The 23,270-nt window shown below is 44.5% G+C and overlaps 1 protein-coding gene across 2 annotated transcripts in view; it reads right to left on the bottom strand.

The window, feature by feature from the left end:
* LOC126516509 (endoplasmic reticulum transmembrane helix translocase) overlaps nt 1-23,270 on the bottom strand; it is a 278,190-nt gene that overhangs the window by 124,870 nt on the left and 130,050 nt on the right. For both annotated transcript variants that reach the window (XM_050166639.3, XM_055063942.2), the window contains exons 10-13: nt 19,247-19,367; nt 16,067-16,221; nt 5,488-5,663; nt 3,036-3,146 (exon numbers count right to left, since the gene is read on the bottom strand). In XM_050166639.3, coding sequence (XP_050022596.2) covers nt 3,036-3,146; nt 5,488-5,663; nt 16,067-16,221; nt 19,247-19,367 — 563 coding nt within the window. The remainder of the gene's footprint in view (nt 1-3,035; nt 3,147-5,487; nt 5,664-16,066; nt 16,222-19,246; nt 19,368-23,270) is intronic.

Here is a 23,270-nt window from a genome sequence, read left to right as displayed (position 1 = left end):
ACCCCTCTTCTAACCCAGTAGACTCGCCTCTCGAAATAGTGTAGGACTCAAGTCACGTTGGTCACATTGCTTGTGTCACTGGCACTTGCTATAGACTCCCGGACAGCCATTCAGAGTTCACAGTTCTTAGAGACGCTATTGACCAAGTCATGCAGAAATTTCCTATATATATTTTCTTCTAAGGTGGTGATTTTAATTATCCAGAAATCAGCTGATCCATTGTGTTTACCCATTATCACAATAATCGGCCTCAATGTATTCACTTTCTTCAGTTGCTCCTTTCCCACAGGTTAACACAACTTGTTTGTACATGGACTTACACAGAAGGATCGAGTTTTAGATCGAGTCCTAACTAAAAGCCCTGAAATTGCTAACACACGTGTACATGAAGAAATCAGCGATCATAGGGCTGTCCATTGCTTGGTCTCACTTCCACCTACAAACAAATAAATTTAAAATGAACTGCTGAACTACAAACATGTCGACATAACAAAGGCAAACAGTATGCTACCGACTTTTGCAGTCGATTTTTACAAATACTCTGACAACCGTACAAATGATCAAAAGTGGTGCTTGTTTCAGGACAACTAAATGAAATTGAAACTGCCTGTATTCCAACAGTAACATTAGCTCTAGAATAAGTGACCCATGGTTCATCCGAGAAGTGAAATGTTCCCTGAACAAGAAGAAAATGATTTACAAGAAAGCAAATCGCTCAAACTGTCTTCAAGATTGGGCAGCCTACAAAAACATTACTGTTTTAATGAATAGTGTCATTCTACAAGCTAAAGACAAATACTTTAATGATTTGCTCCGTAACTTTATGAAAACGGAGCATAAAAAATTTTGGAATAGTATGAACCTTAAAAGTATCCACTTGATACCGGTACTGACGAGAGAAGACGGCGGCACTTTAAGGTAGAACACTGTGCCGAAAAATTTAAGACACTTTACTGAAGTATTCACTAACTAACTTCTCCTAAATGATTTGCTGTGGCTGTCACAGCAGTCCATTTCACACCCTCTCCCATCAATCCTAATTATGGCACATAGCATAGCCAGCCCTATCAATCGACTTCCACACAAAACCAGTCCCGGTCCCGATGGCATCAGCGCCAAATTACTTAAATGAACCTGCCACCATTAAGCTAACCTGCTCACATCAATCTTCCAGCAATCCCTCGATTCTGGCTGCATAGCAGATGACTGGAAATCTGTACTATATGTATAGCACCTATATTTAAATCTGGCAACAGCCACCACCCTAAAAACTACAGGCCCATTTTACTCACGTCCATTTCGTGTAAGGTACTACAGCACATCATATACTCACAGGTGACGGGTCATCTTGGCCATAACAATTTACTTCTTAGCACCCAGCATAGTTTTCATGAATAATTATCATGTCGGTCACAACTCTTCAAACTTGTGACAGACCTGCACACTGCACTACATACGTCTGTCTACATCGATGTCATTTTCATAGACTTTTCAAAGGCTTTCGACCATGTTCTTCATGATTGACTAATGTTAAAAATACGTAATCTGCATCTCAATGAGATAACTACTGCATGGATTAAAGAAACTCTAAACAGTCGGTGTTAGTCAGTTGAACTTAGCCATTACATATCTACTAATCTGGCCTGAGTAACATCTGGGGTGCCACAAGGGAGCGTGCAGGGCCCTCTTCTTTCTTTAGTTTACGTTACTGACATAGCATCTAACATAAGTTCATCAATGCGTCTTCTTGCAGACAATTGTGTAATTTATAAGAAAATAACTTGCATAGCCTACATCACAGAACTACAGTCTGATCTGTCAAGGTTAAAGGAATGGTGCAGTAATTGGAAAATGGAAATTAATGTAGACAAAACCAAGCACTTATAATTACTAACAGTTCTTCTGCATGCTCTAACTCTTATAGAATAAATAACACAGTAATAGAAAAAAGTCACATCATTTAAGTACCTGGGCGTCGTACTTCTGATTTAAGCTGGGCTGCTCATGTCGAGCACATTACTAATAAGGCTTTCAAGAAGCTCGGCCTCCTTAAACAACACTTGCATTTTGCTAGAAAAGATACAAGACTGCATGCTTTCAATTTATTTATTCGGCTCTCTAAAGAATATGCTTCTATCATGTGGCATGCTCACCTGATAGGTCTTACTTACATGCTCGAAATGGGACAGGATAAAGCTGTGCAGTTTGTCACGCCATCCTATTTACATTTCATAAAGGTTTCATCACTGAAAGCAGAACTTAGCCTTGCTACACTTGTCATGCGCAGGCAACATACTAGACTATCGTTCTTTCACTCACTTTACCACAGCAACAAATCGTTTGCACAATCACATATTTTTCCAGCCATTCATACTTCAACCCGTCTCCATCACGCACACAAAGCAATGCCAATTTTCACTCAGACGAAGTAGTACCAAAATTCGCCTTTAGCATTGCATATAAACGAGTGGAACTTCTTCCCGTCTAACATCAAGATATGAGATCCTTATTTCACTCAGCACTGCTGGGCTATTTAGAAAGTGATAAACATTGCTAACTTGTATCTGCCCGTCTTCGTTTTATTTATGGTCTTTGTACAGGATATCTTTGCAGCATTCTTTCCAATGTAATATTTAACATCTGTGTTTTGATGGCTATTTACAAAATGTTCTTTACTCATCGTCAATGTGTTTGGTTGAATTTACTTTAGTTCTTTTTTCTTTTTAGCCATGATATTCTGGACACCTGGTTCACATTACTGGCTGTTTCCTCCCTGTTTTGTTGTCAGTATTCTTGTCTTGGATCTGCATTGTTTATAAATGAGATTTATGTACTCACCTGAAATCCCCCCCTATGTAATGCCTGCTAGGCCCTTAAGGTTATCGCCATAAATAAATAAATAAATAAATAAATAAATAACTAAATGTGCACAAAGAAAAATTATGGCTTTAGAATACTGCAAACATCACAAGCTGCTTTTTGTTTGAAAGAAGTAAACTAAGGGCCAGTTACTGCAAAAGGTGTGAGCACCTCACCTGCTGGTGACTCAACTGTCCCAACACACAGCGTCCCATGGCCAGCACACGGGCACCACGACGCGACATGCGCAGGTACACCTCGTCATAGTCCTCGGGAATGTGGGCAAACTGCAGAGAGGCGGAGGAGGCACAAGGCTCATGCTACAGTTAGGAAGTTAACTTCTGGGTGTGAGTTGTGTACACTATCACTAGTACTAAATGGCTGGCCTAGTTGGTACAACACTGCGGCCACAGGAGTTCATGCCCTCATTTTCTAACCTTTATGTTGTCGGCACATGCATAACAATGCTCATGGTGCAATCACTTTTCCAGTAAAGCAATGTTGCAAGTGAGCATCTTTTCAGTGATCTTCTCTAGCTGCCATGACATACTACTTTAGTGCTCCCGTTTTCACAATATGTTAATATTTATGATAATATTCTTCTGTGAGACTGTTTGCAGATAATTTTGTACTGCACTGGGCAATTAATATTATAGCTGATTATGACAACATTGCAGTCTGAGATGGTCAAGATTGCTCAGTGATGTGAAAGATTGCATATGGACACCAAAGTAAAAAACAGTGCCCATAACGTTTTTCCAAAAAATGAATGCATTTGCCCCACTAAAATCACCACAGTGTCAAGTTGCAGTGATGGTAACAAATCTGAATGTGGCACAACAGCGAGTGACGTAAACTAACTGTTTACCGGGAGTGCCCGAAAAAACAAGTGACACTCGGACAGAACCATGGTAGAGAGCACATGCGTCAACCGTTGAAATCTGATCTGCGGGTCAAGCGCACAGGCTATTTATAGATGACTCATCGAAGGTTCCAGCATAATTGCTGGTGCTCAAGTGCCTTCAAGAATGTACAACACTATTCGCATTGAAAATGCAATCTGATTACCAGGTTCAGCGACAACAGGTAGAATTGGCAACAACAATTGAGAGTACAGTAAAACCTCATTAAACCGTACCTGCTTAAACAGCAGTTTCGTTTTAAAAGTAGTAAAGTCAAATTCCCGACTCAGCGGCCATTGAACATAATGTGTTTTGTATCTGCATAAACCATACCAGCTAACTGCATACGTATCAGTTAACTCGTAGTGTTCCCGCTTTTTCTCGCGCATACACGGTGGTGCGTCTTCTCCATCGGGCGGCCCGGCAGAACAACAAGCCTCAGAGATCGGAACAATGGACTCCCAGTGCCCTGTGCGTTTGCGTGTGAAGCCACATCAACATAAACATCATTTCAGCACGGTGCCATAGTGTTGTGGCGTCGTGCCATCAAGGACTCGCGTCATGCCAAAGCTCGGATAAAAAAGGCGCCGGGTGCTCAGCATAGAAGAAAAATCGTTCATGCTATAGAACGTAACACGAAGAAGTCAGCGCTGGCATGCGACATGGATCTACTGTTGACTACGGTGTGTGGCATTTGGAAAGCGAAGAAGTTGCTCGGCAGCGCTGCTGCAACCGCGAAGAGATGTCGGCTACGAGGTTAGACTTTTCGCCATCCTTGTCTCTGCTGCCAAAGTGTCGACTAGTGACAGTGATGAGGACGACACGGAAAGCGACAGCACAGGCGATAATTGCTATCGCAATAAAAATGTTAGTTAAATCAGGAAGCAGTTTCAATAGGCAGAATCGGAAAGTCGTAAATGCACTGAAATGTGGTCATTATAATCGATAGATCGTTATAAGTGGGTTCGACTGTAGCATGGTTTCATGATAAACCTCACGATGCCATCCTGTGTTACTTGCTTTGTATTATTCATTATGCTATGATATAATGTCTGCGGTAAATGCCTGATACCACATGAGTTCTTAAATTGACTGGAAGCTTTTTGTTTCCTTATGCTTCTCCCTAATTCTCAGGTCAGGAACTTAGCAGGTATCTAGTAGCCAGATTGTGTTTTATGGTTCCCATTGTTGAATATACCATTCTTTTTTTTTTTCTTTTTAGAAGGTCCAGCAGCGCCAAGTGCTGCTACCAGTTTCGAGACATTCAAATTTTCAAAGTGTTAGACAAAATGCATTGGCGTTCCAGTTACTTTAAGAAAAGGATGTTTTATGTTTTGAAGCACACAAGTAACTGGAGCACCAGCATTTCATCGGACACTCTGAAAATTAATATCTTGAAACTGGTGCAGTCCAAAGAGTTCGTTCCAAGTTGATATGACTTGTGAACTCACCGGCTATAATTTGTAGATTTATGTATGTGTCGTAAAATAATGAAATAAAAGGTTAGGGTAATGATGTTAATTATTTATTTGGCATTTTGATTCCTCATAGAAGTAATGGCTGCCTCATCGAGTAATCCAGATCACGTTAGACTTGTGCTATCTGCTGCCAGAGGCAATCTTTAAACACTTTGGACTTCCAAGAGAGAGAGAGAGAGAGAGATCCAGTATAATACTTGGGACTGTTGCAGGAAACAAAAAGTTGAGCTTGACACCCACACACTCACCATGCCCTTCAGGGTCTCGGGAGCACCCTTGACAGCCACAATGTAGGTGGTCTCCATTGCCCCAGGGGCCGCAAAGCCTGCCACCACCGACATGCGCTTGAGGGCACTGCTGAAGTGAAAGCGGCTGAAGATCTTCAGGCCAGGGGCACGGCCCCGCCTGGGAACCACACAGTCCCCTGCAAATAGAGCATCACAATCTGCTGGTTGGTGCACACCGAGCTTGTAGGTAGGTTTCAGTTATCACTTACACTTGTACACACCACTGCTATACTGGACTGCGCCAGCCCAAGCAACAGCTTTCACAGGCCCTTGCATAATATGCCTAGTTATGATGTTTGTGAATAACCTTTGTGCAATAAAATTACAGACAACCACCGCAGTGGCAGCAGTGAGAAACCACCTTCTGAGATCACCTTCAAGCTGGCTAGGCCTATCCTGGCACTCTAGCCATTTTAAGGACATTTTTGCAGATGGGGAGCTTCCAAACAGGAAAAAAAGAATAAAGCTAATGTGGCGCAATGTAAAATAACATACGGAAGGAGACGACACCTAGCACCCTTTCTGTCATCTCCTATTTTCTTCCGTATGTGCCTACTTTTACTAGCTATGCATAAACTGGCCCAACATAGCACCCCACTAAAGAAAAAGTTGTATAAAAGGTCTCCTAATCATGTGAAAGAAAGTACAGTCCAATCTCTATAAACAAACATGGATATAACAAAGCAAATGTACATCGCCAGTATCGGTGTGTAACAAATACAGTTGACTGCCTGTACAATGAACGCCTTTATAACGAAGTGACCTGTATAACGAAGAAATAATTCTGTTCAGTTTCTAATATGAGCTGTGCGGTGCACTAACATTACACCGAACTGGCCTGTATAAATAACCGATCTCGGAGGCCCTGAGCACTTCGTTGTAGAGGTGTTCGACTGTACACGCTGTAGGATTACTGTAAATCTTCATGCATGGTGTTGGTAAATCACTCAAAGGCGGGTTTCACAACATGACAGCAAGTGGAGAGAGACCAACCGCGCACCAAGACAAATGGCCAGACGGTTCTTGCTGCCCATATGCGCTCCCTCCCAGAGAAGTGGGACATCCAAGACAGTAGCTGCATTTATTGGGTAACACACCATCCAACGAAATACAGTCAAATGCCTTTCTAACGAAGTAGTTAGGGCTTCCAAAATCATACGTTATACAGGTCACTTTGTAGTAAAGGTGGCATGTCGGAAAGCTGACGAAAACACTGGGACATAATTATTCTTTCATTGCAGAGGCACTCAACTGTACAATGCTGCCCTTTAAGGCACAGAGCACTCTCTGCGTTAGCTGCCCAGCTATGGTCAGTGACGACCCAACAAATGTGGCACACTGAACACCTGTGAGAAACTGCAAGGACAGCACGTAGGTCAGCTCAGTTGCCAAGGCACACAAATGTCCCAAGACAAGAATGTTGGGGACACTCATGGCTGATATTCTTCAGGTGCCCTGTGTCCTTGTCACCACTAAACTGCCACTAAACAGTCGGACTCCCATGAACCAATTGGACTCCTCCACGGCATGGGGGCCAGGGAAGGTGAGCAAGATGAGCTGGTAGATCCACTGCAGCGGTGGCGTAGAGGTATAGCATCCGCCTCGCATGCAAGAGGACTGTGGTTCGAATTCCGGTGCCACACAATTTTCCACCGGATTAAAAAAAAATTCGCATGTTGATAAAATTGCATAAACAGGCCTGGAGTGCAGCCTGATCCCGGTGACCAGAACCGGTGATGCACTCCCTCACCAGAGCAGGATTGGCCACCCTGGTGCAGTACTTGGCCACAACTTCCTATATGACTACAACAATCAAACCCCGGCCCTCAGTCCCCAGCAGCTGCGAAGCAACTGACCAAGGCGGTGGTCAGACCTGGGACGCAGCAGGGGGTGCTAAGAATCTCTGGGTCCAGACAGGTCGCCTTTGGAATCTGAACCTGGCAACGTTTAACGCTAGAACGTTATCTAGTGAGGCGAGTCTAGCAAGTGCTATTGGAGGAATTAGCGGGCAGTAAATGGGACATAATAGGGCTCAGTGAAGTTAGGAGGATGAAAGAAGCATATACAGTGCTGAAAAGCGGGCACGTGCTGTGCTACCGGGGCTTAGCGGAGAGACGAGAACTAGGAGTGGGATTCCTGATTAATAAGGATATAGCTGGTAACATACAGGAATTCTATAGCATTAACGAGAGGGTGGCAGGTCTTGTTGTGAAACTTAATAAGAGGTACAAATCGACGGTCGTACAGGTCTATGCCCCTACATCCAGTCACGATGAACAGGAAGTCGAAAGCTTCTATGAAGACGTGGAATCGGCGATGGGTACGATGGGTAAAGTCAAAACAAAATACACTATACTGACGGGTGACTTCAATGCCAGGGTAGGCAAGAAGCAGGCTGGAGACAAGTCAGTGGGGGAATATGGCATAGGTTCTAGGAATAGCAGGGGAGAGTTATTAGTAGAGTTTGCAGAACGGAATAATATGCAGATAATGAATACCTTCTTCCGCAAGCGGGATAGCCTAGTTATGATGTTTGTGAATAACATTTGTGCGATAAAAGTACAGACAACCATCGCAGTGGCAGCAGTGAGGAACCACCTTCTGAGATCACCTTCATGCTGGCTCAAGTCCTCAAGTGCCCGCGTTGCAATCCGCCAACTCCACACAAAGATGGCAGCGAGCACTCATTGCTTCTTCTAGTCGTGTGCTAGCCAGAGAACTTCCAGAGAGCAGCCAGACCAATATCATCCTGGCTGGTCCTGGCAGCCCACAGGTAGCCAGAACCGTCCAGCCCGAGTAAAACAAATGCCCGGCAGAAGTGCGTGGCACGGTGGGCGGAGCAACCCGAGGGAAACAAAGGCAATCTGGCTGGCTTTGGAAACCAGAGGGTAGCCAGAAGTGGAAAATCGAAGAGGCCCAATGGTGGAACGCTGTCCGGAAGGCAAATTCAACAAACAAGAGTGGGCCATGCGCGGCGGTGCCGGAATGGATGGGATGATCGCGATGTTGATGCGACCTCACAATTCAGGCAAACCCTCCCAGATTGGCATTAGCAGTTAAATCTCTGAGGCATAGTGCTGCGACCAAGGCAAGGCCTCAGGGATTACCATCTTTGAGGCCATATTTGATATCTCGTATCACTGAGGCCATACTTTATGTCTCATCGAGGTTGCCAGAGGAGATAATGGCAGCAGAGTCGGCGTACGCTAGAGCCACGGAGTCCTGATAATCGAATGTAGAGCTGGCGGCTGTCCCGAGATAGTAGTCGTCTTTACACATTAAATCTACGGGGCCCACTGGCGGTGCCGCGAAGCTGTCCAAATTACCGAGCATGTCCAGATTATTGGTGTCCGATTTATCGGTCGGCGACTGTGTCCACCAAGTTTCGCACAATCTGAAGAAAAAAGGACAATGTAGACGTTGGGTTCTCAGCCCCTAGCAAACTGGGTAGTTTGTGTAGGACAACTAATCCGACTAAGAAAGTAAGGAAAAGTTGCAAAAAAGATGCACAAGAATAAGTTAGTTGATTGCAAATCTGGAGTCGTTTATTACATTCCGTTGCGCTGCAACCATTGTTACGTCCAGCAAACGGGATGGTGAGTGAATGAACAGCTTAAGGAGCATGACTACAATGCTAACAAAATGCCTTCAGATGGTTTTCAAGCTATTCATTGCCATGTTTATGGGTGTGTCCCCTTCTTTTATAAAACAGATAATAGGAAGCAGCTAGTGTGAAATCACCCGTTTAATAAATAAGAGTGAGCAGATTGACTATTACAGTGGTTCCTGTTTCAGCAAGACATCCTTAGCACTGTCCGACAAAGAACTGAATTTTTAGCCCACGTGTAACTAAACTTCATTCTTGTTTGTACGCTCTGTCCTGTCATCTTGCTCCCCGGTAGCAATGTGGTCGGTGACATCTATTTGTAGGCGCCTGTATTCGGCTTTATCAAAATATTATACTTCATTTTTTTTTAGTGGTGCCCGTGTGTTTGTGTCTCCATTTTTGTCCTCGTCTTTACTAAGCATTCAACTGCTGCCATTCAAGATATACCAACAAGCCCATTTCACCACACTTCCCATAAAATATGTGGCCAACAGCCGACCTTGAAAGACACAGGCCATTTTATTGGAATGGGTCCTTGCAATTGACTGCAACATGAGGAGGCAGGGCCGGCACATTTCCTTGTTGCTAGATAATTGCTCCGCCCATCATATTCCAGATACAGAGCTCACAAATGTGGAGCTCAGGTACTTTTCGCCCAACTGCACTTCTATAATTCAACCACTCGACCAAGGCATATTAAGAAGCCTGCAGTGCGCCAACCGCCAGTGAATGATGCAGCCTCTCCTATTGAACGTGGAGACCGGTCAAGACACAAAGTTGGACATGACATAGCAGATGATGGCTGCTGCATGGGCTGCAACCGGACGCCCAGTCACCGCCAACTGTTCCACACATGTGGGTTTCAAGCTTGGAGACCAGGATGCCGACTCTGGTGAAGATCGTGCCACCAACTGCGTTTAAGCAGTGCATTTGCTGGCAGAGGCAATTGGGTGGCCCTTCAAGATACCGCAAAAGTGCCATCTTGTGTCGAGCTGGAAGATTTCATCGAAGCTGACACTAATGTGATTGCCCATGAAAAACTGAGTGATGAGGACATTATAAAAGGTGTCCGCGACGAGGGGCAGTCAGATGAAGTGCCAGACCTGTAGCTTCCGCCGGCCACAGCACGTGTAGTGGATGCATTCGATGTTGTGAGAAACCGAGTGGCTGTGCATGATGACAACGTCGCCATGCAAATACTCACCGAATGTGAAAATTGCGTCATGATGCTCCTGAGAAGTGAAAGGAAGCGGTCGACAATAGTTGAATTTTGGAAATAAAAGTTTGTGTTGTCTGCCGGTTCAGGCTAGATATATTTTTGTGAATTTCACAACGAAATTTCAGCTTCAACAAATTTTTTCTCGTGCACCGTCAATTTTGTTGTAGCAAGACATGACTATAATTCAATAAAAAAAAAAAGGGGTTTCTATTTAACAAAACTTGTTGCTGAGCTAGTTAGTTCATGACTTAAAAACAGAGGTTACGGCGCTAAGCAGACGAGGATGAAGCGAGACACAAATGCCATATATGGACGCCTGTATATGGAGCCCGTATATGTCATTTGTGTCTCAATTTGTCCTTGTCTGCTTAGCATCGTAACCTTTGTTTTTGGTTTGTATACTTGCATGTTTCGTTCTAGTAATAACTGTAAGCTTGCGACGCGTACAGCTGCTGGTGGTATAATTTTATACTATGTTGTTTTATTTTTTACAGTGGAGCTGTATATGTCTAACCTCCCATACATTATGCAATGTCCCTGCCTGTGAGGAGGCAAAGCAAACCAGTAAGGCATGTGCCTGGCGTAGCAAGCGAAAAGCTAAGAAAACACCGAATACATAGTTTCACACAATAATTACTAGAGGGAACTCTGGTGCTAGTGTCTACGGGAGCTGCAATGGGGCCGGTTCAGCCAGCATGGGATTAATGATGGGTATAGTACATGGATTTGCCTAAACTTCATCCTTCTGGCTTTAAACATATCCTCGACTTTGTAAATTTGTCATTTTCAACAAAATACTGTGTAATAAATAATTAAATAAACATAATAAAATCTTCTGCTAGCAGGATTCAAACACAAAGCTTCTTGCACAGAAGCTCAACATTGAAATCATTACGCCACAGACACATGCATCAACAAACGGCATAGAACGCCTTTATGAATTTCTTGCGGGCAAACCAGGGTCTTGAGAAGCTTGGCATGTTTCAATTTGAACACCTCGACAGGTTGAGTGGCTATTAGTAGCGATTGTGCATGTTCGCAGCATATTCTACAGATGCGAAAGGGAAAAGCTCCAAAAAAGTAAACTTTTACACTCAGCGGTGTGCTTTGTTCTTTTTACAGCTCTGCTGGTATCCCACATTCACAGAGTAGGATGGCTGCATTTTTTTTTGTCACTAGCTAAGCTTCTTAGGATGGACAATTGCAATGAGAGATCCGTCCACACATCTCACAATTTCGGAAATCTTGCCATGGTCAAGAAACATGGTGTAAAATTATTGCAGCACGAAGCACTTAAGGGGGGACGCAGCCATAGAAAACCGAAAAATCTTGTAAAAATCAATTTTTGGAAAACCACATATTCGGGCAGTACGGCTTATAAACTAGCATTTCTGTAAATATAAATGTCTAATTCATCGCGAAACTATTTCAAATAAAGCTTATAATGAGCCGCGGCAGCCCTCGAGCAGCGAGCAAGCACTCAAAGCACGCAAGCACGCCAGTGTCGCCAGTGTCTCTCAGGCTGTGTTTGATAAATATATCACCTTGTGTATATATAAGTGTGTGTTTTGTGATCAATAAATTCAGTTGGTAGTCAGTGCTCATGTTGTCCTCTTGCAATCCTTCTTCCTTCGCTCATTTTTGTTCTTTTATCCGCACTTCCATGCTTCGCGCTGCAAAAACTTTACACCGTCTGGACCTAAACCAACTCACTCAGATCACTATTCTTATTATGGTCAAGAAAGTGTTCCTATATTGCGGCTTTCTTCTGCACCCTGGCGAAGCATTGCAAAACCGTAATGCCCCTGGTGATGGCTGTAATGATGGGACTCGGTGACAGTTAAGATAACCCAATCGTTTATTCATTACAGATGCGCTGCTAAGAACTCCCCATGACAAAAAAAAAATTCAGCCCGTACAGCACTTTCATTGCAGTGTCAACACCACTAAATCTTTGTGGTCTGAGCTATTCTTCTAGCTCATTGCAAAGCCAATGCGCTACACCTTTCGAGGGCCTAAAACATCTTCGGAACTCTTCCTCGCTCATGTCGAACACATCACTTCATTGCCTCTTGGCGCATCATTGCTGTTGTCTTTCGCCAACACTCGCCAACAGCACAACCAAAGGAGCTGCCATTTGTGTCTTGCAAGCCAGCGCTAGACTAGCTGGCGGCCACGGTTTGCTTAGCAACAATCGAGACTATGCTCGCAAACACCCACGACCCTCAAGTGAACAAATTCTCCGATTTCCGCTCGAAGCAGATGACAGGTTTGCTTTGCAGATGATTGACAGCCCGTGTGACGACAGCGAAATTTGTAATCTAGCTCACCAGGGACGAAAACAGCCAAGCACCGTCCAACGGAGTTAGGGAGAGCAAAACAGTTCCAAAGCGAATCATTACATAATACAGTCAAGTCTAGATATAACAAATCACAGGGGACCGCTGAAAATCGTTCGTTATTCTGAAAGGTCGTTACAGTGAAAGCGCCAAAATTAACCATTCTGCTTCTCAACCCACCAGTTCATAAGTAGTCACCGTTTGAGCTACCCATGAAAACGTTGCTGTTGGCTCTCGGCCCGTGCTATTGCTATTTTCCATAGATTCCGCCGCCACACACCACCAAAGCACCATATAATAAGAGTAACATGCGCAAAGAAGATGCTGATGCTGAAAAACTACCGACAAAAAAGAAGCTCCATGTTGCCTCCGAAGCGCAATGTTTCTTGTTGTTTGATTGTTTTTCACGTTCCTTGCCGTGGTCACTACGCAACTGCCTCACTCGAGGTGAACACCTGAATTATTCCAAAGAGCAAGTGCGCATAGATGACACCGTCCAGAAAGTCCAAAGTGCGACCATGTGGCATCCCCGCGAGTACAGAAGTTACATTTTGCTGCGCGCATAGCTGGTATGGCTGTAGAAAGAAGCTCGATTGAAAGAGGTGTGAGCAGAAAGAAGGGCAGAAGAAGGAAGATATGCGCCTCTGTTACTAAGCAACACTTGCCTGTGCAGAGCATGCGCTCACAAAACCCGATGAGTCGTCACCTCCACAATAGATTAAAAAAATTATCTCCTGCATTTTTTTTTTAATGAGCGCCGTCTCAGGTTTTCCAAATCTGTGCACCGCGGTGTCCACTTTCTGCGCAGTGTCACCTGCAAGCCTACTGTTTGGCTGTCGTAGGATACATGGAAATCCAAGAGTCACCAGATTTCTGAATATTAGTTTGTAGTACTGAGGTGATGTTAACATGACACGGGAACTGAATAACGATCGTTATTCTGAAAAGTTCGGTATTGTGAAGTTCGCAGTATTGAGATATTTTTACATTGAAACCACAAGAAGCCGGCAGGGGATTTCTCAAAAGTTTGCTGATCTGGTGTTCGTAGTAACGAGGTTTCATTGTACGACCACAGATCGTCACTCTGTTTCAAGAACCCGAAAGGCCACCTGGTCCGATATGCATTGCACAAGAAAGCCTGGAACACATTCCATCTTTTCACTGATAGGCGCCGGGCATTCGATGCTAAACTGGTGATGCTGCACCACAAAATTTGTCTTCTTGTGGACAAGGGCTTTCTGCAAACACAATTTTAGGATTCCACGAGTGGCCCAAATGAATCTGATCCCAACCTTCACTTGAATGAACTTCACATTACTGTTTGAATTAAAGAAAACAACACCACGTGCCATGTCCACACTTCGCAGAATTACCATTGCGGCAGAGGCACGCATGTTACATCGCTTGCCATTCGTGGGTACACGCTGAACGCATTTCCTCCATGCTCGCACAGTTACACATGTTCAGGAATGGACTCAGACGTGCTGAAAGCTGAAAGCCACTTTCGAAACTAACAGCATCTGTGTAGTGTTGGCAATCACCGACAATGGGGCCGGAGGGCGGAGGGAAAGGGCCGAGAACGAAGGGACGTACCAGCCGCGAGCCGTCGGATGTATCCAGGATCGACTGTAGTAGATATGTGATTCGCAAATCGAATCATTTGAATGTTTGCCATTCAATTCCAGTGCACTCGAACCTCATTTTAACGAAGTTGAAGGGAGAGTCGAAATCACTTGGTTATGTCCATTACTTCATTACTACTATATCCATTGTTGTCACTAACAGCAAGATATATGCCCAGTGGGGTGCATCACTGTAAACATGGAAATAACAAGACAGCATTGTGGCCTGCGGAACCACTACACGGCCACGCATGTGATGAAATTTGAATAAAAAAAATAAATAATCTTTGGCGTGTGCAACACGTGACTTAGCACCTGACGCGACAGCCTTTAGAGAGCTGCCAACTATTCAATTATGATGGTCTTTCACGTCCACCTTCCACTTGACTTGTCGCGGTCGTGCAGCACGTGGCATTCAACGGAGTGCTCCACCGTGGGATCGAGGAAGCAAGCAAACTATGGCTCGTGGCCCCCGAGACCAGTGCCAATGCAATCTCGGAGGGCACGCTCAGCTGCCAGACTGTGCGTTGCACCACAGGGAGAGACAGAAGTGAATACACGGCCAGGGCGTGATTTCCGAGATCGCGCCAGGGAGATCTTGGAGGCCACGCCCAGCTGCCTGCACGGCGCACCGCGCAGTAGATATAAATGCACTAACCTTTCGCATTACCCTGCCTAGCCACGCAGTGTGGTGTGGCTCATGCAGCCAGGCAAGCACTGGAGACGGGTCGGCAGAGAAGTGTGATAGTCGTTGCTTGTGCACAGGTACGCAGCTACACACAGCGGTGAGAAAGACCAGTGTTGCTCGAATCTGTATTCGACGCAGGGACACAAAAGTTTCGAATCGCCGCGGCGAATGAGTGCAGAACCCCGAAAAAAAATCGATGTACTTGAAGCACAATGGTCACATACTTTTTGGCTTCGGAGATGAACCTGTCGTATTTAATAGAATCTAGACCGATAGTTTTTTTTTTTTTTCAAATAATCATATACCAAACTCTAGGGTCGGCTTAGATTCAAAAATTTTTCAAAACGCGCCAGTTTTTAATTGAAATCGATAAATATGATGCATAGCCAGCACGCCCCCATCTAGAAAAGTCAGTATTGCAGCCGCTACTCGCTGCGCCAGTAGCTAAGTGTAGTACACGAGCGACGCTGCCATTTTGACCTGTGTCGTACCAGCATGCAGCGTGGCATTATCGTAATGCCACCGAACAGGCGATGCCACTTTGCTGCCGCTTTCAAATGAAAAGTTGTGCTAGCCACAGAGGCATCGTCAAATGTTCAAGCCGGGCAGGATTTCGGCATTGATGACAAAAATGTCTGTCGTTGGAGAGGGCAACAGGAGACGTTTTTTGCGTGTGCCGGCCACAACAAGGAGATGACAATGATAAGGAAGATAGAGGCGTAGAATGAGCTTGGCATGTTCATATTCAATAAATGCTGTTTTCATTTTGTGAACACTGTTCTCGCATTTTTGGTTTGGCCTACCTTCAAGGCAAGAGTTTGTTTGTTTTTTAGTCCCCCCCCCCCCCGGCTTTGGATGAACTGGGGCCGGACTAGATTCGAGTAAATACGATTGCTCGTTATATTGATTGGCAGGGGAATTTCACTTCCTTAAAACAAGGCTTTAAATGCATGGATCTCTATGAAAATTTCAATGGGGATTTCATTTACTTTGTTACATCCATTGTTTCATTATATTCTGTTTCGTTATAACGAGGTTTGTGTGTATTGGCACAGCCCTACCCACCCTTTGTGAGGTTCCACTCAATGGCAGTGAGCGTAGCCTTCTCCAAGGGGTCGCCCACCAGGCCATCATCCAGCTGGGCCAGGGACTGACACGAGGCCAATACCTGGATGCTCTCAGCAGGTGCCTCCGTGACAGCACAGATCTCGGGAAACCCCCTGCACCACGACATGAAAGCCTTGATGCTTGAAGGCATGCTACATCTGATATAAAAAAAAAAGAAAGACACTCTACAGTAAAACCGCATTAATTCAGAAAATCCGATAATTCGGACTCGTCCTCTGGTCCTGGAGCAGGCGTATGCATTGTTTAATACAAATTCTTGCTAATTTGCATTCATTTGGCCGCACATCGATTATTTCGGACAACTCTGAAAGCTCAGCGACTGCGGAGCACCGGAAATGTGTGATGCAAATGACCAAAAAAGGAGCTAGCGTCCAACTGAAATGAAGCTGCAGAGTCTGCATCGCCATAGTCATCAGCGGAAATCGCACGTGAATGACGGCAACGCCAGAACGCATTGTCCCTGTATGTGCCTTTCAAGCCTTTATTCTTGCGTGTACCCCTGCTGTTAACACCGCATCGGCCATATGCCTTCATAACTGCGTAGTCGCCATCCATGACCGCACCGATAGCGACTGCAATTTTGTCCACCGTTGTAGTGATAGTAAATGGTAGTTTCGCTTTGACTCGGTGCACACTTCGGCTGTGCGTCTTCAGAACTGCAAGGTAGCCATCCATGATTCCGTCGATAGCAGCCGAGATTTTATCCACGGTTTCGTCCGCAGAATTTGCAGCAAACACTAGTTTCGTTTTGACTCAGTGCAAACCTGTCGAGGATGAAGAGCACCGGCTACATCGTCATGGACAATCTGTTAGCGACCAGCTAACTGCCGAAAAAATAATCTCAATGTGCGCACAATAATGAAAAAGCCTGTCTCAGGAAGAAGTGCGGCGCGGCCGTGCTGGGAAGGAAGTTACGAGGCCTACTCCACTACAAGCGCTAATCAGTCACTAGATAACGAGAATTGCGGCTTCCTCACTGATATTGCGCAAAATAGAAAACAGGAATTGCTGCTTCATTTAATAAATAAAAGCATGTTGACGCAGTGTGCATTCGCTTGCTTTTTTTGATACCCTCGATAATTCTGCATTCAGTTGATTTGAAAATTTTTTTCAGTCCCGTGAAATCCGAATTAACGAGGCTTTACTGTACTTCATTTGGCAGAAAAACATTACTGAAGCACAAAAAGGTTTTTTGATTTGTTCAAGAACTGTATGTCAGTGTAACATCACAGATACCAAAGCGTTTTCCCACATTTAGGCCATTCTAGTGCAGGGCCTTTAGGTAATTTAGATGTAGCAAAAATTTGGAGGATGCTTAAGCTTCGCCTATAGAAGTGGAATGCGATAGCAATCAAAGATCCCTCACTGGTTCTCACACTTCCCGGCAACTGCAGCGTATGTAACCATAATGTTTAGCGGGAAACGCTCGTGGTGAACGCTATGCACGAAGGCAGGCTTTCTGGTCGAAACGCAGCCTCTTGCAGTGGCCGCGATGCGGCGGAGGCGAGCGGCATCTGAAAGTGTTTCAAGGAACTGGACATGCTGCTCCGTGGACTCCGAGGTATTTAAGCGTTAGCGTGCGCAAATGGCGGATGCCGTGTCCGATCTGTGCATTGTAATAATGCTGGCAAAGGGGTTTGGTTGAGTTTTCGCATAACAGAATTGTTTTCTCGTATATTCAAATTACAATCCGAGAGCTATCATGTCGGTAGGTTGTGTGTAAGTCGTAGTTTAGGATTTTTTCCACGTATTTTAGCTTGAGAAATTCAATTAGTTCAGTAAATTCCTTGAGTTACATTAACAGCCTTGGTACGTGTGGTTGGAAAATCATTTTGCTGAAACAACGTCCGACGCCGGATGCTGAACGCTGACGCCGAATTTTCTGCGACACGAGCTGCTAAACACTATCGCGCTAAAAGAACTGTCAAAATCTATGACACCAGAATGCAGTAACTTGAAGATGGCATCAATGCCTGCACTGTTCCTGCCTTATCGAGGCTCTTAAGATTTTGCTATGGCAGAAATGTATTATAGTATAGCCTCATTCATAAGTTTTGAAAACAAAAGAAAAACGTGAGTAAAAACATACTAACTAGGAAAACGTATGATCCAAAGTAACGAAAAATATTTGACAGACTCAACTATTGTTGACATCTACATAATGCAAAGTATCACATGAATCATTGCGGCACAAAACACGAGACGACGCCGATGTGCCTCGAGCTGGTGGTGCTCCGGCGGTCAGAGACGTGTTTTGTTGTTTTCCTATTGGTTGTTTTTTTAGGAGGGTGACGGGAAACTGAAACGAAATCAAGCTGGTTGGCGACGCCAGATGCCAGATGCTGCCGAAGAGACACATGATGCCGACATCGCGCCGCCTGCAGCAGTGAACACCTACTAAAAGCGTGCAGTATGCTATCAATGGTACTACACGTTATGCGCTGTAAAACAGATAGGTAAAGACGGTTACCGCAATATATTGGTTTGGCAGCAATAGCTGTGAATGCAGCATGCAATCACCCAGGAGGTGATCTGCTTGCACCGAAATGAGAAACTGAGTGCACGCCTCCATTTTCGCATGAGATGGGCGGACGAGTATTGCGGTGAAGCTACTGCAGCGGGCAGCCATACACTGTTCTCAATCACGCATGCCTCACGCATTTTCTTGTTTACATGGGATATAGCAGCCGGGAAACGTATCATAGGATTGCAGTTTGGTGACATACTGAACTTAGTGCCGAAAAATTATGTTTTCCAGGAACATATGAACTGATAAAAAATTAGCGTAACTCTATTGGGTCATTTCTTGTGTTCCAGACTGTGAACGTTGGTGCCGGGAAAACGTACATAATGGCAAGTTCTCGAGGTTCTACTGTATACATAACAGCTTACGTTAATATTCATCTTTACTGAAGTTTGGAGGCCCCATTTACACTATCAAGCCCCAATTTGGTCTTTTTGTGTGAACATTTACAGATACTATGGCTTGTACAATGCTTCATAGAATGGGCAAAACTTTGGCTTAGGAACTGAAGGAGAGCTCACAATAGTCGTGCTTTGTCTCGGCAGGTTCAATAGTGCCGTGACACAAAAGAAACAAGAAATCAAGCAACTCACTTGAGCCCTGCAATGCCCTCAACAACGAGACTGTCCGAGGTGAGTGTCCCAGTCTTGTCAAAGCAGCAGATCTCAACCTTGCCAGCAAACGGGATCCGGAAGGGCTCCGTGCAGTAAACCCCTGCAAACATTGTTCTGGTACAATCAGCAGGAAGGGTGGCTAGCAGTGCCAAGAGTCACTATGTGCAGCTTGCTCAGAATTTTTATTAGCCCTACCAGACTGCGATTTACAACAAGGAAGCTGATGTGTGGTGTTTAATGGCGCAAGGGCCAGCTATGGCTAAAGAGCGTCATGACATATGGTATGAATTTTCTATGCATTAAACTGAGTCGAAAATGGAGATGTAATGTGACTGTAAAGAGCCCTAAGAACGAGTAGCTATACACCGTGCAAAATATATAAGCATCAAAATAACGATCACGTCTCATGATAAAGACTGTATAAAGGTTTTGCTACGAAGAAGTGGTATAACGATATCAATATAAGCCCTACTGCCTCCACAGGGCTCTTGAAGTAAAGGGCTGAGAGGCCGGTGCTGTAAAAACTGATGCCACTGCAGCTACAGCCTCAAAGGCGAGGCTGTGCTACACATGACCTGGCCAAACTATTTCTAAGATGCTAACTTCACCTAAAAAGCTAAAAACTGTTCTCAGATTAAAAAGCAGTTTGTGACTATGAAGAAACACTCAGTTTTTACTTCCCTGCACTGGACAAGGACATGGAGAACTGTAAGGCTGTCACCACACCTTCGACATGTAGGAGGATCACTTCCAGTCAGTAGGTAAGAGTGGGTGCAGAAGGTATGACCCATTCTTAACCAACAAAGGAGCACTTCCTTGTATTGTGATATTTTCTCCAATATCCAATGCCCCAATTTGGGTTTGATAATGTGCAATTTATTGGATACTCGAGTATCCCACTGTTTCTGCCAGTGGTTCTCAAGCTTATGACGAAAGTATGGTTTAAGATCTGTGACTGGAATGGGTATGCTTGTGTTGCTGTCGGTAAGGGCTACTGAGAGAGCGTTCTCACCAGCAGCTTCATTGTCTTTTATGCCAATGTGGCTAGGTACCCAGCATAGGATGATGACTTGCTTACCAGTATAAGCTGAGCTGTTTAATGGACTCGGACTACACTCAATGAGTTCGTGAACACAATAGCCCTAGCAGGCATGGACCCAAGGTGGGGCCAGGGCCCCCCGAAATTAAGACGCATACCCTCTCCCTGCCGCCCACGCCAACACTTCTCACACACATTCCTAAACGCCACCAAATCAATGTTGAGACTTGACAGCTATTCGGCGGTCAAAATTTTGCTGCCTTTTTCACTCCTTTTGGATGGTTGTAGTTATTGGCGTCTCCTGGGACGTGAAGGCCAGTTTCCTCATCAATGCGGTGCCCGCGCGATTAACTTGAGATGCTTTTAGTTGTCACCGTCTATTCAACGGTCACGCACATTGTTGTTGCTTCGTTAGTTCAACCTTTTTCATTTAGACTGATCCAGTGACCAGGGAAGGGATTCAGTTCGGGGTCAGCTGGTCTGTATGCATGTGGAACGAGTTGCGGCCAGAGAAAATGCCAGTTGCGTTTAACTTTTCATCTTGTTTCATTATTTCCTCGAGTGACGGCTCGCCGCGATGCTGACAGATCCTCGGAACATTATACCCGTGATATGGGTTAGCTAAGGTGGAAAATAAAATAATGCGACACAGCGTCCATCATCAAACCCTGCAACAACCCTTAAACTCATAGGCAATATGACTGTCACCCGTTAACTCCTTTGGTTTTTCCCTAATTGTACAGCTCTTTTCGTGCAAAATTGCCCACTGGAAACAAGAAAGATTTGAGAAATTAAGATTAAGAACCAAGAATTAAGAAACAAGATTTGAGAAATTAAGCAATGTACTAAGGGAGAGAGCCAAGGCAACAGCCAAACAGGAAGGAAAAGCGAAAATTAAATTTAACCGTTGTTTATGAAAATATTTGTGGATCAACATCTTTTTATTTAATAAGGAAGTAGAGAAAACGCCGCCGGAAGTGGAGGACAATTCCGTGTGTTCTGAATGACGCTTCTATACAGGTATCATTCGAGCCGCCTAACGTAGCCACTTCTCTGCTGTGCTTATGTAGGTGTTTTTCTAACCTTCCACGGTGGGCGCAGTACGTGTAGAATCGCAGCTTCCTGCACCATACACGGTTGTACGTGACTGGCAGCCACGCATCATTACGTAACTTCCCAAATAACAATACGAGTTGGTTGTGGTGCTTAACTTGTTAGAGCAGTAAACAAGGGATCCAAAAGAACTGTGATTGTTCCGCAAATATATATTTCTGTATAAATCTTCCAGAGCTAATTCAAAAAACGCTACTACAGTCTGATACAACTTAAGTCTGCAGTGAAGCCCCGCCCACGCCCTCATAACCACCAGCCACTGTTCCTCCACGAGGCTGCAAACAATTCGTACTTCAAGCTTTTTCTGTTACCGAAATAAGGCGGTAACTACAAAAATAATATTACTAGCACGTAATTTTATCTTTTCCCTCACCTGTTATAGTGCAATGGCGAATGCCTAATTCTTTATTGAAGTGAAATAACATGCTTGCTTCGCTACAACCATTTGTTGTGAAGTTTCACTTCAGTTGGCAGTGAAGTTTCACGAGTAAAATAGGTTCAGCAGTGAAATGAACTGCACCGCAGACTTTTGAAGAGTGGAATGCTCAGACTCCATACATTTAGTCCATGTCTGTTGCACACCTCATTGCTTCCGCCGATAAAAAGACTCTTCAAGAATGCAGACGCTCCGGAGGTATCAAGTATGACGCCATTTTGAAAAGGCCGCATGATGACGATTTTATCTGTTTCTGTGACTGGCTGGCAGAGTAACACAATGCCACGCGGTCAATGTGCCTTTGTTGCCAACCGGTGTTTTTTTAAGTTCTATTCTACTAAAGTAATCTTTATTTTACACTTTAGCTTCTTTACTTGTTCTTGTCAGTGTTCTTCCGGCACGAGTGCATTTGACGTGGCTCTTTGTTTACCAAGTAAAGGACAGTTGTATCGCACAGGCGTACCTGTAAAATACGCCTTATTTCATTTCTCTTTTCTGGGTTTACGCGTTTTTATGGCGAATGGTGGATGGTGGGCATTATTCACATTTGTACTAGTAAAGGTACCCCCCCACCCCCCTCACTTGCATAGAAAAGTTACCTTGGGTTGGGTCCCCCCCCCTCGAAAAAAAATCCTCAGTACATGCCTGAGCCCTAGTGAGATTCGTTTGCGTATTGCATATCCTTCTGCTGTAAAAATACATGTACGTGAATTCAATGTACCAGATATTAAAGATGTTGGTCCTAGAGCTGTGTAAGCAACAGAACGAAGAAACTTAGAAGCATCTATGTACAATTCAGCACAGGAAAACTTCTCCAGAAGTTCAAGAAAACGCGAATGTATATGTGCCTCAGGTGCCCATTCTGATATTTCTAAGAAAGAGATGTCACAGTGGATGGTCTGCCACTGTCAATGCGGTGGAAGCCGAGTAGGAGCCATTAAGACATTCTCTAGAAGAGGGACGCCTGTTTCTTCGGACAGTGCTTCCAACCAGAGAAACAGAGGAGGCCTAGTGGCTGCGTGGTTGCCAAACAGCCTGGCCGTGTGCAGGTCATAAATAATTGAATGACATGGATGGTCTAAAGCTGATTTTACCTTCAAGGCATAGGAAAAGCTTAAATATGTTCTTTGGAAGTATAAAGACCATTCGTTAGATTTAACGTACAAGTGTACACAGGACAAGTCCTGAAGGCACCTGTAGCAAGGCGGATGCCTAAGTGGTGAATAGGATCTAACCTTTTCAAAGAACTATGCTTAGTATAATTATAGACTATGGCTCGTAGTTACGGCGTGATAATATTCGACTGTTTTACAAGCTTATTAGGCATTTCCTGTTGGTTCACCACGATGTGCGTGACATGAGTTTCAGCAAGTTCATAAGTCCTGAGGCATTTTGCCTTAAGATTCTTCATGTGT

This window comes from Dermacentor andersoni, chromosome 1 (genome assembly GCF_023375885.2).
Source record: "Dermacentor andersoni chromosome 1, qqDerAnde1_hic_scaffold, whole genome shotgun sequence".
Classification (NCBI taxonomy): Eukaryota; Metazoa; Arthropoda; class Arachnida; order Ixodida; family Ixodidae; genus Dermacentor; species Dermacentor andersoni.
Note: the sequence above shows the minus strand (reverse complement) of the source record. Positions and strands in the feature narration are given on the sequence as shown.